The 17,603-nt window shown below is 46.3% G+C and overlaps 1 protein-coding gene across 4 annotated transcripts in view; it reads left to right on the forward strand.

Annotated features, from left to right (window-relative positions):
• The window catches only part of LOC125428472 (NKG2-A/NKG2-B type II integral membrane protein-like), a 171,704-nt gene that overhangs the window by 1,521 nt on the left and 152,580 nt on the right, over positions 1-17,603 (forward strand). For 3 of the 4 annotated variants that reach the window (XM_048488612.1, XM_048488611.1, XM_048488615.1), the window contains exons 2-6: positions 2,034-2,537; positions 4,611-4,693; positions 7,744-7,863; positions 12,990-13,192; positions 15,775-15,878. In XM_048488612.1, coding sequence (XP_048344569.1) covers positions 2,034-2,537; positions 4,611-4,693; positions 7,744-7,863; positions 12,990-13,192; positions 15,775-15,878 — 1,014 coding nt within the window. The remainder of the gene's footprint in view (positions 1-2,033; positions 2,538-4,610; positions 4,694-7,743; positions 7,864-12,989; positions 13,193-15,774; positions 15,879-17,603) is intronic. The other variant, XM_048488613.1, reaches the window with a different exon arrangement.

Consider the following 17,603-nt stretch of genomic DNA (forward strand, 5'->3'; position numbering starts at 1 on the left):
TCCGTTTTGGGACCAGGGGCTGAGAGAGCTCCGAAAAGCTGTGACTAGCCCAAGGTCACCCAGCTGGTGTGTGAATTCCCCAGATAAGCCTCCACAGCTCAAGCGGCAGAGCAGGGACTCAAACCCTGTTCCTCCAGATTAGAATGCACCTGCTCTTAACCACTACGCCACACTGAAAGTGATGCTGTTTCAGGGTGGGGCTTGGGGAGGCATGGCCACACACCTCTAGGGTAGGGTGGCCAGTGAAGTGTGTACGCTTGAACTCCCATAAATAAAAAATCTATACCTACGTCCCTGAAATTTCTCTGTTTACACTTGAGGAGACAGCCCAGTTCCTGCCCCACAGCTGCTTGCTAGTCTCCAGGTGCCTCTGCTTTTCCAGGTTCTCTTAACTCCACCCATCACTGCACTTTTAAAGGCACAGATCTCATCACACCTGGTAGTTGCAAGATGAATAACTTTGTTAAAGTCCTTTGCATTACAGTTATATTGATGTTGTAGCCCCTAAAATAAGCCCCCCCCCAAAGAAAGAGGCAAAGCAGTTCCCTGAACCACACTCTGCTGAAGAAGGGGAACAAGTCCTAGAACTATTTTCTTGCCCTTCCAGCTCCACAGACCTACTTCCTGGTTTTCAAATGAGTGATTTTGCACTGCTCTGTTTATATCGATATATCAATACTAGCAGTACCCAGCCACACATTCTGTGCTTATTGTGGTGAAACGGGAAAGGAACAGTAGCAGCAAATCAATTGCAGAGGCCGACGATGCGATGCTCAGCCGGAGTAGCGGCGCAGGCTGATACCGTCGCGATGATGTCATTGATGTGTGTGCCTGCATTCCTTGGGGGGGGGGGGATGGAAAGGCACCCTCCCACACATCTAAGGGCTGGCTGAGGGTCACTTGTTGATCCTTTACCTGGGAGTAAGTTTGGTTCAGGTGGCAATGGGTGTAAACTACAGAGTAAACCTTCTGAGGCGCTGACTCAGCCATTATTCAAAGTATGTCCGCGGTTGCTTTAGCACCGAGGCTTACTCCACCTGAGTAGCTGCATGCCTAAGTAGGCAACCTGGTTTCCTGAACTGTAACCTCAGTATTCCAGGGGAATCTAGGCTGGCTGGCCCTCCCTCCCCTCCCTTGCATGCCCCCCCTCACTCTCCCCTCCCTCACTTCTCTTCCCGTGGCAATGGCACCCCTCCCCCTACCTCCTTTCCCCCTACCTCCACTAGGGTGGGTGGGTCATAGCCAGATGCTAGGACCCCTCCCCTCCCTTGCATGCCACCCCTTACTCTCTGTCCCCTCCTCCCTCACTTCTCTTCCCTTGCATGCTTCCCCCTCCGTCCCTTCCCTCTCCCTCTGCTGAATGTGTATGAGAGTAGGTGTGTTGTGTGGTAGTAGTGGGTGAGGCACAAGAGGAGTGCAAGGTACCGTGCAGGGGATGAGGGAGACTCCCACCTGACATCCTCACATGGCAACATGTCTGTGTGTACTTTCACTTCCACTCGAGTCATTATCTATCTACTGTTTTCACTGCTCATATCTGGCCATCTGAGCGAACATTCTAAGGGCACGAACATTCTAAGGGCGACAGTTACACACAGGCAGTTTCATGTCCTTCACCATGGAGCGCCAGGAAAAAAGTGTTTAATCTGGCTCAGGATTATCGTGTCACCTGGGAGGGAGGGGAGGTGGCAAAAACAGCTTCACATACATGAGCAGCGGTGTGTGCAAGTTTGGGGGCATTCGGTCCAGGTGTTTCGGCGTTAGGGCGTGACTAACAAACTCACTGTTAGCTTTTTATATGTATAGGTAATAAATAACAAAAATTGAAGTAATAAATCTGAAAGGGGTGAAGGGGAGAGATGTCCATGTCAGGGACATACCACCCAGGTGTATATATGGGGTCATATGTCCCCGGGTAGTGACTATTTAGTCACATGGGGGTCACCCCCACACTCCACTTTCTCCCCCCACAGCTTGGTCCGGCTGGGTGCACACCCCCTCCTTCAGCTGTCTGCTCTCTGCTTTCTCCCCAGGATGCTGATGGAGAGGTCTCCCAGTAACCCATTGTGGGATGCAACGCACGGAACTGGAGCGGATGGCACTGGTGAAGTGGGCTTGGGCTCTGACAGCAATGGTGGCAGTGAGGCTGGGCGATGCAGGGGGAGGGTGCTCCCGGGCCGGGTGGCCTTGCCCAAGGTGGTTGCCATGGAGACCGGCCGGCCACTCCCCTCCCCCGGCCCACCGTCACCTGCCACGCCGGTGCCTGTGATCAAGCTGGAGTACAGCTGCTGCCCTATAAAAGCTGGGGCCATGCAGAGCCAGCCAGGAGGCGGTGGTTGCAACAGAGCACCCTCAGGAGCCCTCGCCATGGGCCCTAGCATGCCCTCCGCCGGCAAAGACAGCAACAGCGATAGCCACAGCCACGACACCCACATGGTGCAAGTGAGCCCCACCGCAGCACCCGGCCTCTCACTCCAGCCAACCGCCAAAGCCATGCCCAACGGCTTTGGACCCCCTGTGCTCAACACTGCCAGCAGGTCCGTCACTTATTGCTTGCCTCACATCTTCCATATTTTTGTGGATGCATACATCTCTCTCATATTTTTTATGATGTACTTATGGCATCGCATTGTAAAATTTTGATTCTACCTTATGTAAAGATACTGAGAACATTAGACATGAAACCAGAATTTAAAAGCACGGATAAGGTTCTAATTAAAAGGCACTCCAAAAGAAACAGAGTGGAAGGAGCTCAAAGGTATCATACTAATAATTTGACCTTAAATGATTTGCCTTCATTCCAAAGCACCATTTGTATTTTAATAGGGCAATAGAACAAATATTCACTACAATGAAGGGGGAAATATGCAGTGTGAACCCCTGTGTGCTCCCTACCATCAATTTGAAAGGGGAGGTCAGGAGAACTCCATAAGTACATCATAGCTCCTACAAGGAAGCCATGGGACTAGGTCAGGGGTCTGCACCCTGCGGCTCTCCAGATGTTCATTGTCTACAATTCCCATCCGCCCCTGCCCCCATGGCCAATTGTAGTCCATGAACAACTGGAGAGCCGCAAGGTGCAGACCCCTGGATTAGGCAATTAATTAAATGCCATTGAAACTCTGGGGGATTGTTCATGCAATCCTAAATAACGTTAGTGTTTATTTGCCTCCTAAATTTTCACTTCATGGCATACGCCAAGGGGGCGGGGCGGAAAACTCAGTCTTGTCCCGGGCTCCATTTTCTGGGGATACGCCACTGGTCCATGGGAGTGGGCGAGGATGGTGTTGGGCAAAGATAAGATGTCTGCGGCAAAGCTGTACTCAGGAGCAAATCTCCCCCACTTTGGTGGCGAAGAAAATGAAAGTCACGCTAGAAGTGATCTTGCTTGCCATGGAAAGTGGAAGCGGGGCTTGAGGAAATATGTTGGTACAAGAAATCTTTCTGCGACAAACATTTGCCCCCCACTGCACTGTAGACACCTTGTGCATAAGCGGCCTTTGCTAAAAATTTGACTGAAGATACTGAATGTATATTATTGGAGGAATCCAGAAGTGCCTTATTCTTAAGTTGCTTCATTTTATCCTCGCTGCTAGGAGACTGCTTTTGTGTTGGATCCTGCAGGTCCCTTTCAGGAGCAGCAGTGGCGTAGGAGGTTAAGAGCTCGTGTATCTAATCTGGAGGGACCGGGTTTGATTCCCAGCTCTGCCGCCTGAGCTGTGGAGGCTTATCTGGGGAATTCAGATTAGCCTGTACACTCCCACACACGCCAGCTGGGTGACCTTGGGCTAGTCACAGCTTCTTGGGCTAGTCACAGCTAGTCACAGCTTCTCGGAGCTCTCTCAGCCCCACCTACCTCACAGGGTGTTTGTTGTGAGGGGGGAAGGGCAAGGAGATTGTAAGCCCCTTTGAGTCTCCTGCAGGAGAGAAAGGGGGGATATATATCCAAACTTCTCCTCCTCCTGCTGCTGCTGCTGCTGCTGCTTCTTCTTCTTCTTCTTCTTCTTCTTCTTCTTCTTCTTCTTCTTCTTCTTCTTCTTCTTCTTCTTCTTCTTCTTCTTCTTCTTCTTCTTCTTCTTCTTCTTCTTCTTCTTCTTCAATGCAGGAATCTTGTTCTGAAGGAACACTTTTTTACTTAAGGTGGAGGATCCAATCCACTGTCTACTGTTACGTCAACTTTTGCTTTGAGTTAAATTGCGAGAGGCTGTATTGCAAAACAAAACCAACCCAATGATTTTTCAATGGACTAAGTACTTCCAGAATCTCTCCTGGCCACCATTGCTATGAGAGGAAGTACTGGATGTTCTCTATGCCCCCCATTGCCTTCTGGAGTCCCACCCCCTGGCCAGGCTCCAGATGAACCCCTGATGTTTTGCTAGCTCCACTGGGCTTGACCTGGATCTAGAACTGGTATGTCAGGCACCTGCTTTGGGCAAGAAAATATGCTGAGACCCATCTGGGCCTGGGAAAAATGGATGGATTTCCTGTACTTCCAGTTAGAGCTCCTCTCCTTTGATTATATTTGGGGCACTGTTAGAAACAGTGTTTGGGGCTAAATGGATCTTATTGGCTGACCAAGAATGGCTCTTCTTATGTTTTTGTTTATGTAGCACTGATTCTGCTTCTCCATGTCTGCAAGATGACAGCGATGAAAAGCGAGCAAAACCCAGTGGAGAAGAGAAAGCAAAGCACAGTAAGTTGGAATAGCAGTTACATGTGGCCATTTTACTCAAGTCCCGCACCCCAAAGCTCTGGCCTGCATGTGGTGGAAGCAGCCAATTAATGGCAAACTCCTAGGGTTTTCAAGGCAAGAGACATTCAGAGGTGGTTTTCCCACTGCCTGCCTCTGTATAGTGACTCCAGACTTCCTTGTTAGTCCCTCATCCAAATATTAATCAGGGCCAACCCTGCTTAGCTTCCAAGATTTGCCAAGATCAGGCTAGCCAAGGCCATCCTCATCAGATCAAGTCGGTAGAATTAAGGACAAAAGGTTAATGCAGGGGTGTCAAACCTGGGGGCTGGATTCAGCCCCTTGAGAGGGTTTATCAGGCCCTTGAACCAGCTGAGGAACCCCCCTCCCCCTTACAATCTGGCCTTGTGAGCAAGGAACAAGGGGGTGGGGATTGCCTTAGCAGGTAATGGGCCTGATAAGCCTACTTATTCTGGGGCGAGCCAAGGCAGCCCCTCCAAATCACCACCCCTGGCCCGACTAAGACTCATTTATGTCACTCGTAATGAATGACACTCCTGGATTCATGCGTTATTCTAGAGGGCCACTTCACATAACTCCCAGCAAGTGGACTCTACCTGGGTTGGTGCTCAGGGCCACTTCTTGGCCTCATGCGTGTTTCCCCGCTTTGTCTGAAGCTGTTTATTGACCTTTAACCCTTTATCCCCACCACCATATATGCAGCATTATTATCACACACCTTCCAAGCTTAGGACATAAAAAAACAGTGAAGGCAAGGCCGCTTTATTTATATAGTTATACTAGCGGGCCTGGCCACGTGTTGCTGTGGCTCAGTCTGGTGAAGTGGAAAAAAAAGAAAAGGGGAAGCGAACGGTTCAAACGTGTCAGTGCACAATGCTTGCAAGGGAGGAGAGGGGCAAGGGGCCCCTCGCTCCCCTCCCTCTCTCCCGTTCCCTTGCATGGCAATCCGGCCGGTCCCTCCCTATCGTTCCCCTTCCTCTGCTAGGGTGGGTGGGCCATGTGCAGGTGTCTGTCCCTTTCACTCCCTTCCCTTGCAGGTGAATTACCTAGCTGAAAACATGCTGGGAGGCATGAGCTACGTTGTGTTCAAATTTCAGAGCATTTGGTCCAGCAAACCCCTGGACCCTCCCTCACCTTCCCCTTCCTCTGCTAGGCTGGGTGAGCCATGTCCAGATGGTGGGCCCCATCTCTTTCACTCCAGATGGCAGCGGTTTTCAAGGAAGGCATGGTTGTTTCCCTTGTATCAGAGAGTGTTGCTTTGACAGCCAGCAGATGGCGCTGTTGCGGAACAGAACTGTGGTTCCAACTGTCACAGGTGTGGCATGTACACAATAACTGGCACAGTTGTGACATGTACACAACAAGAGGTGTGGAAACAGTTTGGAAACCTGGCCGCATGCGAATGCGACGTTATGTGAAAATTTCAAAGCAATCGGTCCAGTAGTTTGGGAGATTACCTGTCAGCAGAAAAACGCACTGATAGATTTTTATATATATAGATATATGTATTAAATGCGATCCTGGAGCTGAGACCCATCAGTCGACACCCTAAGGATTGCTTTGATACTTTTTTCCTTCTTTTTTTTTTTTTTGCTGTGCCACTTTTTAGGTGCCTTGAGGGAAATTGTAGGAATTTACCTTCAGGCTGGGGAAACCAATATGAGACAGCTCTCTGCTGCCAGTTCTTCCTATTCCAAGTGGAGAGAAGAGGTTGTGTCGAACCCTGAATGCCCCACTCCCAAAAGGTCTGAAGGCTGCCCAAGATTTTTAGATGTGTTGCTGGTGTTGACCACTCTAGTAGTGGGAAGTTCCCTCACATTACAGCAGGGGTCTTCAAACTATGGCCCTCCAGATGTTCATGAACTACAGTTCCCATCAGCCCCTGCCAGCATGGCCAAGTGGTAGGGCTCATGGGAATTGTAGTCTATGAACATCTGGAGGGCCATAGTTTGAAGACCCCTGCATTACAGCCAATTTATGGCAACTCTGGAGGATTTTGAAGAGGCAAACAGATGTGGTTTGCCATTGGTTCCCTCTGCGTAGTGATCCCGGATTTCCTTGGTGGTCTCCCATCCAAATACTTACCTCGGCTGACCCTGCTTAGCTTCTGAGGTATGATTAGCCTAGGCCAGGGGTCTGCAACCTATGGCTCTCCAGTTGTTCATGGACTACAATTCCCATCAGTCCCTGCCAGCATGGATCCTCTGCTTTAACTAAAAAAATGCCCTAGGCTGTCCAGATCAGGATTTAGGCCACCCTGTAAGCATATATATTTGTAAGGATGTATGCATTTCCCATGCAAGCTGCCCATTCTGTTGTGGGTGGATTATACCTGCAAAAGGACACATTTATTTGCTTTGTGATGTGGGACGTTTTTAACATGCTTTTTGGAGGATCTAAGAAACCAGAAATTGTCACCAACTTCTGCATATAGCAGAAATTTTGTTCTCAAGGGGCTGAGGACATGGTGTGTTAATATGGTGTGTTAATATCATGGTGTATTAATCTGCTAATGACCTGGGTCTCCCTAGGCAGTGGATTTCCTTGGCATTGAAATGGACAACCACGATTGTGTTTTCTTAAACGGCATAACTCTGTGACAAATATCTGGCCTCCGTGGGTACAAGAAATGGGGAGGGGGAAACAATTTTAATTGCCATCAGAATGTTAATAATTTATATATGGTTTTAACTGAGATAAATGCGGAATGAATTTTAACTGTTTTGTATATTGATGGACACCGCCCTGAGCTCTTCGGGGAAGGGCGGTATAGAAATTCAATAAAATAAATAAATAAATAAAATAAATAAATAAGGTGTGTAAAGTTGCAGAATTTGTGCTGGCTGACACGCCCTACCATCTACTTAAGTTTCAGCAGTAGCAGGGTTGTCACGGACTAAAGTCTTCTTAGATAGTCATGTAGCCAGAGTTGAGACCTAATTTCCACTAGAGAAACACCCGCGTTCTCCTTCCCTCCCTCTGAGCATCACTGTCAGCCTCAATCAGCCTTTGTGTGCCTTGTTTCTTTCCAGGGAGTTGCCGGAGCCCTCACCGTTGTCCCTCTCTAAAGGCAGGAATCCTACTTGTTGTGGCTATCTCACTGCTGTCCAGCATTTTCCTTACCACCCGCATTTTTGTTTGTAGGCCATCAGGTGAGTTTTTTGACTCTATTCTTTGTCTTTCATTCTGTGTGATTCACAGAAATATTGTAGATATGCATTTATCTTTGGCTCCTACGGCCCAGTTCATTCCTAGTACTGTCACCAATATTACACCCATGCGTACTCCAACTCACTATCTTACTATCACAAATATGCAAAAAAAGTACACCGTCAGGTATGGCTATAAAACCTCTAGATTAGGTTTTTATTTCGGCAGTCCTTTGTCAAGCCAATAATTGTTGTGCAAAGTATTCTTTTTCTTACTCCTCTAGGAGCACAACTGTTTTTTCTTACACTAGATAGTTTCTTACACTAGATAATTTCAAGTTTCTTACACTAGATAGTTTTTACACTAGATAGTTTCTTACACTAGATAATTTCAAGTTTCACTTGAATGGCTCTTCTTTAAATAGTCCTTCTCTCTGGATATCAGGAGAGCCATTCAAATGAAACTTGAAATTCAGTTTGGAAACTATCTAGTGTAAGAAAAAACAGTTGTGCTCCTAGAGGAGTAAGAAAAAGAATACTTTGTACAACCATTATTGGCTTGACAAAGGACTGCCGAGATAAAAACCTAATCTAGAGGTTTTATAGCCATACCTGACAGTGTACTTACTAAACATTTTTTGTATATTTGTGATAGAAAGATAATGTTAAAATGATATTCACCTAGTGATTTGGAGTACACATGGGTGTAATATTTGTGACAGTACCTGTTGTACACCTACCTTGATTATTATGGTCAGTTCATTCCTAGAGCAGTTTGAGAACTGTTTCTCTTAGCTTAGCAGCAGTGGCGTAGGAGGTTAAGAGCTCATGAATCTAATCTGGAGGAACCGGGTTTGATTCCCAACTCTTTTGCTTGAGTTGTGGAGGCTTATGTGGGAATTCAGATTAGCCTGTACACTCCCACACACACCAGCTGGGTGACCTTGGGCTAGTCACAGCTTCTCGGAGCTCTCTCAGCCCCACCCACCTCACAGGTGTTTGTTGTGAGGGGGGGAAGGGCAAGGAGATTGTAAGCCCCTTTGAGTCTCCTGCAGGAGAGAAAGGGGGATATAAATCCAAACTCTTCTTCTTCTTCTTCTTCTTTATAACCATCAGAATCAAGGAATCAAATGGGAGGCAGCAGCTGTGGGTTCGTGTCCTTCAGAGCCCTTCCCTTGCCCATGGCTTCAGAGTATAAGAGCTGTCTCTGGGAAGATTTAGTTCCCTTAAGATTTCTAGAGGGCAAGGTTTTTCTATACGTTAGCTGCCATCCCCATCAGTCAGTATTCAGTATTTCTTGGACCACACATTGTGCGAGTCATACTCTTGCCAGCTCTTTGAAGCTCAGTTCTGGAGCTGAATTCTGCTTCTTGGACCCTTCCTCTTCAAGAAGGCAACTATTACACATATTGCCCTCAAACCTATTATAAATTCTATCCTTCCCTTCTTTCTAAATCCCAGGATTTCTCAAACATTCTTGTGTGTGTGTTTGTGCTCCAATTGCATGCTTGTAACTTTATTATTTTATCTTTCTTAATAAAAATTGTTAAATTTTACCCTTTCAGAAAACCCTGGTATAAGCCGCAAGACTGACTGAGTTACCGCCTCTCACTAAGCATGTCTGTCCCAATAATTCCCCGCTCCAAAATAGACTGTCCCTAGCATACCGGGTAACACCACCACAATGTTATTTGCAGCATGGCATCACTTCCAATAACAAAAATAAAGTGTGATGTGAGTTCCCCCTCTGCTGTGTTGGGAGGGAAGACTCTATGGCACAAACAGGGCACGACTCTGGCCTCTATTCATAAACTCTTTCCTTCTGTCAGGAGTTCACAGCACTCCTGCAAACTTGAGCCCCTGCACGACACCAGCCTTCTCCTGCTTGCCCTGCCTCCCTTTTATCCCTTTCAGGAGGTTCCCTCCCTCTTGTGAGCTCTCTGTTGAAACCTCCTAGTGGCTAATAATCTGTTTGTCTTGCCCTGCTGGCCTAAGACTGGCTCTAAAGCCTTCCTGGCCCTCCTCCTCGATTGCAGTCTGGCTGGGCCTGTGCTGGCCCCACTCCACTTTTTAAGGCTGCTGAACACAGCTGATTGCAGCTTGGCTAGGGCTGTGCTGTCTCCAACCTATTCCCTGGAACTTCTGTGGCTTGCTCTTGTTGCTCCAGCTCTCCTTCAATGTCTCTGCTGCTCCTTCTTGCGCCTGGCTTCCTAGAGGTTCCTGCTCCTTGTGGTAAGTCCAGGGGCAGAGCTGTCAGTTGTGGGATGCTCCCGGGTCTCTAGGTGGGCATTTGTGACAAGGAGGGGGGGTGCAAGAGGCAGGCTAGTCCTGGGAGGTAGCCCTGTCCCTTTACATGTCACATTAGAGCTTCCAGCAATTCCGAGAACTACCTCTGTCATGTTGTCTTTCCTTACTGGAAGTGACATGGTGCCACATTTGGTGTCATGCCTGCCCCCCCCCCCCCCAATTCCTTCCCACAGGTGTAAGGAATCAGCAAAGTCCAGGCCAACAGTAACTTTAATAGTTCTTTATTGATCTGGCAATCATGATCTTCTACAGACAATGCGAATTCTGACCAGACTCTCCCAAGCAGCCGCTTTTTACGGGCTGACGTTTTCCCGCGAAAACCCCAACACAAACAACCCTTCTTTCCCACCTTACTATTCCCACCAAGAGCAGGTTCACACAGGACAGCAGCAAGCACGCAGCAAGGCTAAGCAAGAGATAACGATAGTTCCGGGCAAGACGCCCAGAAGCAGGAATGTGGTGCCAAGGTTGAATCAAGCTTCTAGCTAACCGAAACAACCTTACACCTCCCACCTGCAGCCAGACATGCCTAATTCAGATAATGAAAGAATCTGCATCTGAATAGGAAATGGGGAGTCCCGGGTTGGGAGGGGAGACTACACTGGGAGGCCTCGGCCTCTGTCTTCACTGTAGGCCTTCTAGGAACATCTGGTTGGCCACTGTGTGAAGCTGGGTGCTGGAACGTTAGTCTGATGGCTCTTATGTTCTTGTTGTTGGAGTAAAGGCGACTCAGCGTGCCTGGTCACTGGGGGATGCTCTGTCTCTTCCACTAGAACCAGATTGTGTGTGTGTGTGTGTACATTCTCATTGAACAGAAAGCCTCTCTCTGTCTAATCTGGGAGCTTCTCTCTGACTCCTCCTTCTCTTCCTGTGCCCTTTGTGTTCTCCCTCTCTCTCCCTTTCTTAAAGGCTTCTACAGATCTGTCTTGTGGAACCATGCCTGGGATCTACCTAGACTCATACTTCCACACATACATAGCTAGATTAGCTGGCCACTCACAATGGGGGCGGGGGGAGTATATATTGAAAGTGTCCAAGATTTCCTCTTCCTTGGCTCCAACCAAAAGAGAGACTGCAACCAAGAAATCAGAAGGAGCTTGAGACTGGGAAAGGCAGCCATGAAGAAGCTACCTGTTTCCCCGAATATAAGACATCCCCTAAAAATAAGACATAGTAGAGGTTTTGCTGAAGTGCGAAATATAAGGCATCCCCCGAAAGTAAGACGTAGCAAAGTTTTTGTTTGGAAGCATCCCCAACGAACAGAACACAGAAAAATAAGACATCCCCTGGAAATAAGACATAGCGCATCTTTGGGAGCAAAAATTAATATAAGACACTGTCTTATATTCGGGGAAACATGGTAGAAAAGAGTCTTTTATGTTTACTGTGTTACTAGCAACAAAGATCAAGGCAATAGTTTTCCCTGTCACTATGTATGGGTGTGAAGACTAGACAATGAAGAAAGCTGACAGCCAGGAAGTAGATTTCTTTGCAATGTGGCATTGGAAGAGAATTTCAAAGATACAAATCAGTGGGTTCTAGATAAAATCAAGCTTGAATTGTCCTTAGAAACCAAAGTTTATGCCGCCGTGAGCTTGACTTGGGTCGGGATATAAATTATATAAACGAATAGAAACATTAAACGGGCTATTGAACTTTGGTCACGTTATGAGAAGACAAGAGTCATTGGAAAAGACAGTAATGCTAGGAAAAGTTGAAGGCAGCAGGAAGAGAGGAAGACTCAGCAGGAGATGAATTGACCATCAGCAGCAGTGGCGTAGGAGGTTAAGAGCTCGTGTATCTAATCTGGAGGAACCGGGGTTGATTCCCAGCTCTGCCGCCTGAGCTGTGGAGGCTTATCTGGGGAATTCAGATTAGCTTGTGCACTCCCACACACGCCAGCTGGGTGACCTTGGGCTAGTCACAGCTTCTCGGAGCTCTCTCAGCCCCACCCACCTCACAGGGTGTTTGTTGTGAGGGGGGAAGGGCAAGGAGATTGTAAGCCCCTTTGAGTCTCCTGCAGGAGAGAAAGGGGGGATATAAATCCAAACTCTTCTTCTTCTTCAAATCAGGGAAGCTGCAGCCCTCAGTTTTCCAGCCATGAGCAAGGCGGTTAATAGCGGTATATTTTGGAGGACATTAATTCACTGGTTCACCAGGAGCTGGAAGTGACTGATAAGCACCTCACACAGACACACATAATTTTCAATCTCTTTTCTACTATAAAATGAATTATTGGACCTCCATGATTAAGATGATCACTTAACTCTACAAGATATGATCAGAACACCACTTTAGTCTTTATGAACCATGATTAGGAAATTGGGATTTCTGAGATGCTCAATGGTCCATACCATTTTGATTAATAACCCTGTGACCTCTGGAGCGTCTATTTTGATTCTTCAGAAGCTGGGCAAAGAAAATTGGGGAGGGGAAAGAAATAGAGAGAGAGATTAGGCCAAGGTTTGGTGTCAAATTAGCCTTAATATACAAATCCATACAGAGATGAGTCTGCAAAGCCTACTCTGTCTTTATGTCTGTGTATCACTACTGGACTTACGAACACAGATATAAATATGGGCAAGTAGGTAATTTTTGTGGGTTTATTTGAAAGAATGTTAATATCCCTTTCTCGAGGCGGCCCAGTTCAGCCGCAGAACAAAATCCTTGGGAAGTTGTAGACCCTCCTCTTTTGAAGATTCTGAAGAGAGGATTGGGCAGGGATCTCTTTGGGGACACTTTGTGATGATTGCGTGTTCCTTCTTTGCCTGTTTGTGTGGATTGTTGTTCAAGGAATACCTTTCCTTCTCTTCCATTTTTAGAGCAGGAAGCTCAGCAACGGAGCTCTAATGTGAATGTCTGTGATGTGGATGTCCTTTGTGGTCCAGCGTGCCCATCTGGCTGGATTGGCTATGAAGGGAAATGCTATTTTTTCTCATATGGAGCCAAAAACTGGACCTCCAGCCAAAGCTTTTGCTCTTCTTATCACTCCACCCTGGCTGTGATTGAGAATGAACAAGAAAAGGTGAGAATAGCACACATGTACATGGAGAAACCTTCAGGAATGAGAGAGAAATAAGCAGCTGGTGGCTATGACCATTAAGCTTTGAGTTTGTGCCTAAATATTATGCTTTCTGTCTAATTTGTGATACTGGGCTTGGGGGCAGGGTGGTAATAGGATTTATGATAACAATTTATTCTCTCTATATGAAAGGGACTAAACATTTGCCAAGAGCATATAAAGTATTACTTTATGAATGTTCCCAGTCAGTTTGTAGTACCAGGTTACAGCCGCTGTAGAAGAGAAGGAGACAACTTAAATTGGCATCCTTCTCACAGAGAGAAGGAAAAGCACAGCAGATGGTGTTGGCTAAGACTAGTGAGATTAGGTCCTCATGGCATGGAGGAAAGGGCTTCAGCAGGAAAGGTATATTTGCTAGAGATGGTCTCAGAACTCATATCCCACGGGGTTCTGTAGCCTCGTGGCCAGCAATTACTTGATATAAAACCAGTGGCGTAGGAGGTTAAAGAGCTTGTGTATCTAATCTGGAGGAACCGGGTTTGATTCCCAGCTCTGCTGCCTGAGCTGTGGAGGCTTATCTGGGGAATTCAGATTAGCCTGTACACTCCCACACACGCCAGCTGGGTGACCTTGGGCTAGTCACAGCTTCTCAGAGCTCTCTCAGCCCCACCCACCTCACAGGGTGTTTGTTGTGAGGGGGGAAGGGCAAGGAGATTGTCAGCCCCTTTGAGTCTCCTGCAGGAGAGAAAGGGGGGATATAAATCCAACCTCCTCCTCCTCTTCTTCTTCTTCTTCTTCTTCTTCTTCTTCTTCTTCTTCTTCTTCTTCATGAAGTCTTGTTTCCAGCTTGGTTAACCAATTGCTGTTGCTGGGGGATGTTGAGGGGTATTGATGTTAGGCTAGTATTTGTTAATCTTTTGTGCCCATTAGTTGTTCAGGGGGTCTTGAGCCATTCCAGGCTGGTCCTTGGTCCCTTCCTTTTGCCAGTGCTACAAGGGCAGCCCCCCAGAATATTCCATTGGCTCCTTTGCTTATATTCTTCCATTTTTTTCTAGATAAACATAGCTCTCTTCCCTTCTTCACCCGTATCTGTTTTCTGTGAGTGCGGATGCACAATTCACACATATGGGCAATCAATACATGGGGGGATGCCACCGATTTATGAAATCTGAAAATAAAATCTCAGTGACTGGATTATTGCACTTTTTAAAAAATGCCTGACCAAATATTACAGTATGTTTTCATGTTTCTACATTTGTACTGCTACAGCGCTGTTTTTATCCACTGCTTCATACTTGAATTGATTGCGGTTCTTGGTTTTTGATTCCTGCTCTTGGCTTTCTTGCTCTACTATCCTGTCCCTGAGACTTAGGCCCCTTCCGCACACGCAAAATAATGCATTTTCAAACCACTTTCACAACTGTTTGCAAGTGGATTTTGCTATTCCGCACAGCTTCAAAGAGCACTGAAAGCAGTTTGAAAGTGCATTATTCTGCATGTGCGGAATGAGCCAGTGAGTACTTAACTCTCCCTCACAGTATCATGTGATTGTGATGTCACATGCTTGCAGTTCGGTGGTCCCAAAGGATTAAATGTGGGTTATTCCTCACCCCCACCCACCCCCACACACTTCTTTCTCCTTGGGTCTGTGGGCTTCTAACTGCTTTCCACAGACATCCCTTTCTGGGGATGCTGCTTACTAAAATTAGTGCACAGAAAATTGGGAGAATCGATTAATAGGATTATTCCACTGTAGAATAAAAAAGGGGGTTTAAAGCATTTTATTTTAAAAGTTTATTAAAATAAAAATGGCAGGGTAAGGAACAAGCGTGGATGAAATATGTAACAGCCCCATTAAGGAAAAAAAATCAGAAACTCTTTTCTCCCCCTTAAAAAAGGTATCTTTTAAACGTGAGAGCAACATTTGTTGTGTCTTCTGAACTGGCAGAAGAATTTCAAGGCTCCTGACCCTTCACATTAGCACAGGTGTCAAACTCGTGGCCCTCCAGATGTTATGGACTACCGTTCCCATCATCCCCTGCCAGCATGATGCTGGCAGGGGATGATGGGAACTGTAGTCCATAACATCTGGAGGGCCACGAGTTTGACACCTATGCGTTAGAGGGAAATTTGTTGCTCAGAAATGGAGGCAGAGTTCACCAGGTGTCCAATTGAAGGCTGACGTGAACCTGTCAGAGGTCAAAGTGAAAATGTTTTGTGGCCTCGGACAGCTCAGGAAGCCTGTAACATTCCTGTTGCTATATCCTTTTTTCTGTGTATACCTTTGTTTATAAATATTTGGGAACTTTGGACCCTCTACTGGGGCAAGCACAGACCACACATCAACAGTTTAAATCCTGACACTCTTAAAATCCTATTTGGATTTCTGTATAAATCGGAGGTTCTTTTAGTTTTGTAGGAAAATCTGCATATCTCTGGATGACCTTTGCAGAGTTTTTGATCAACATGTAATGGGGGAAGGGCACAATCAATATTAGATATGTTTATCTGTCTGCATAACAGGATAGGAGAATGAATTTTTTGAAGATGTTGTTCTTGTAACCCTGTCTCTGTGTGCATCAAAGAGCTTCATTAAGCGTTACAAGTGCTTTACTAATCACTGGATTGGCCTCCGGAAGGACCCTGACCAGACTTGGAAATGGGCAGATGGGACAGAACTAAACAACATGTAAGTCCTTATTCTTCTCCCTATCACTACTCTGAGACAAAAATTGCCAAACAGGTGCTGTTTGGCAGCAGGGCTGGAACGAGGGGGAACTGTGCTTGGGGCATGCATGCACCCCGCACCCTGCCATGCCTCTGTGCTGGCACGCGCCCAATGCGTAACGTAGCACCCTCTGTAGCGCCCAATGCTTAACGTAGCACTCCTTGGCGCTACGCCACTGTTTGGCAGTTAACTCATTTGGTGTTTTGGCCTTCACAGTAAATCTTAGCTGTCAGCAGATATGAAAATTTCTTGAGGAAGGGAGCAAAAGATATAGTTGCTTGTAGTTCATAGTATATAGTTCCCATGTAGGGAGGACTTGTGAGGGAGTGAGATGCAGGGAATAAAGTCAAGTCATATGACAGTGGTGGCGAACCTATGGCACGGGTGCCAGACGTGGCACTCAGAACCCTCTCTGTGGGCACATGCAAAAAGAGTGCCCCTCCACACACACATTTAGGCTGGCCTGGGCCGTTGGGCTTGATTATTAGCATTAAACCTAAGACCTAGTTTTGGGGAAGCAGTGTAGGTAACGCTGTTATGGGTAGTGTAGGTAACGCCTGTTTATGTATGGCTGAAAATTATAACATTTAAACAAAATCCTCAAAGTGGTATTGAAGATGGATGGAATTGGGGAAAGTTAAGCTTGCTTAGTATAAGGGCAGGCAATTCCAGATCTGCCTTGCCCTGCCTGCACAGCAGATATCTTCCCCTGACACAGGAACTTTTTTCTTTTTTAAAAAAATCAGTAATTGAATATTGTTATAGTGATATTCCATAATACCAATAAGTGTACCAGTTTCTTTTGAGTTCTTGGGGTTTTTTTTCTTTCTAAAAGAACGCATATCTCTAACCCCTTTAGTTTTGGAGGTACAAGGAAAAAGCATATCCCTGTAAGGAATGGGGCTAGAGAATTACTTTTCAAAAAGCAACAAAAGCTAGAGAACCCGATTCATAAAATGGTACATCAATATAACACTATTCAATATCCAATTTAGAAAAAAACAAAACAACCAAGGAAACCTGCAAAAGCCCTGTTGCCACTGCAGTGTATTAGCAGCCCCATCAGCAATGGGGACACCACCTAAGTCTGTCCCCATGTGGGGAACACCTTGGTGTGCTGCCCCAGCTCCAGCCCCCTGATAGCTTTGCATAGTGATGTGCTTGTAATTAAACATAGTTGAGCTTTCAGGGTCAGTTACTGCCTTCCAGCTACAATTCAGTAGTTATTATAGGAAGGCGTACATAAATGTCTTTGAGGAAGTCATAGATCTGCAAAATGGAACACCATTGACTGTCCAAAGAGAAGCTGTTTGCTTCTGTTCATAACAAGAGTACTTTGTTGACTTGATTAGTTCAGCTATATTCTCTCGAGAGATGTTTCTTCCAAACTATTTTGGGAAATCGGGTAGCAGAGGAGATCATTCAGTGTCTTAATTACTAAAATGGAAGATTTCCCAAACGCTAGGTTGATTAGCCAAAACCAATTCTAGTGTCTTTGCAATTAAGGCAGATTGCCTAGAAAGAATATTTAGTAAACAGCCATCAGTCTTAGAGAATTCTAAGGTTTCTAAGGTTTGTACCCCGGCATCATTCTTTGAGGCAGCTTTTTGTTCATAAGCTGATATTTCTTCACTTGATAGTTCGAAACTTAAATCCTCCAAGGGCGTAAACCTATTAGACAGTTCA

The sequence above is a fragment of the Sphaerodactylus townsendi genome, linkage group LG03 (genome assembly GCF_021028975.2).
Source record: "Sphaerodactylus townsendi isolate TG3544 linkage group LG03, MPM_Stown_v2.3, whole genome shotgun sequence".
Taxonomy (NCBI): domain Eukaryota; kingdom Metazoa; phylum Chordata; class Lepidosauria; order Squamata; family Sphaerodactylidae; genus Sphaerodactylus; species Sphaerodactylus townsendi.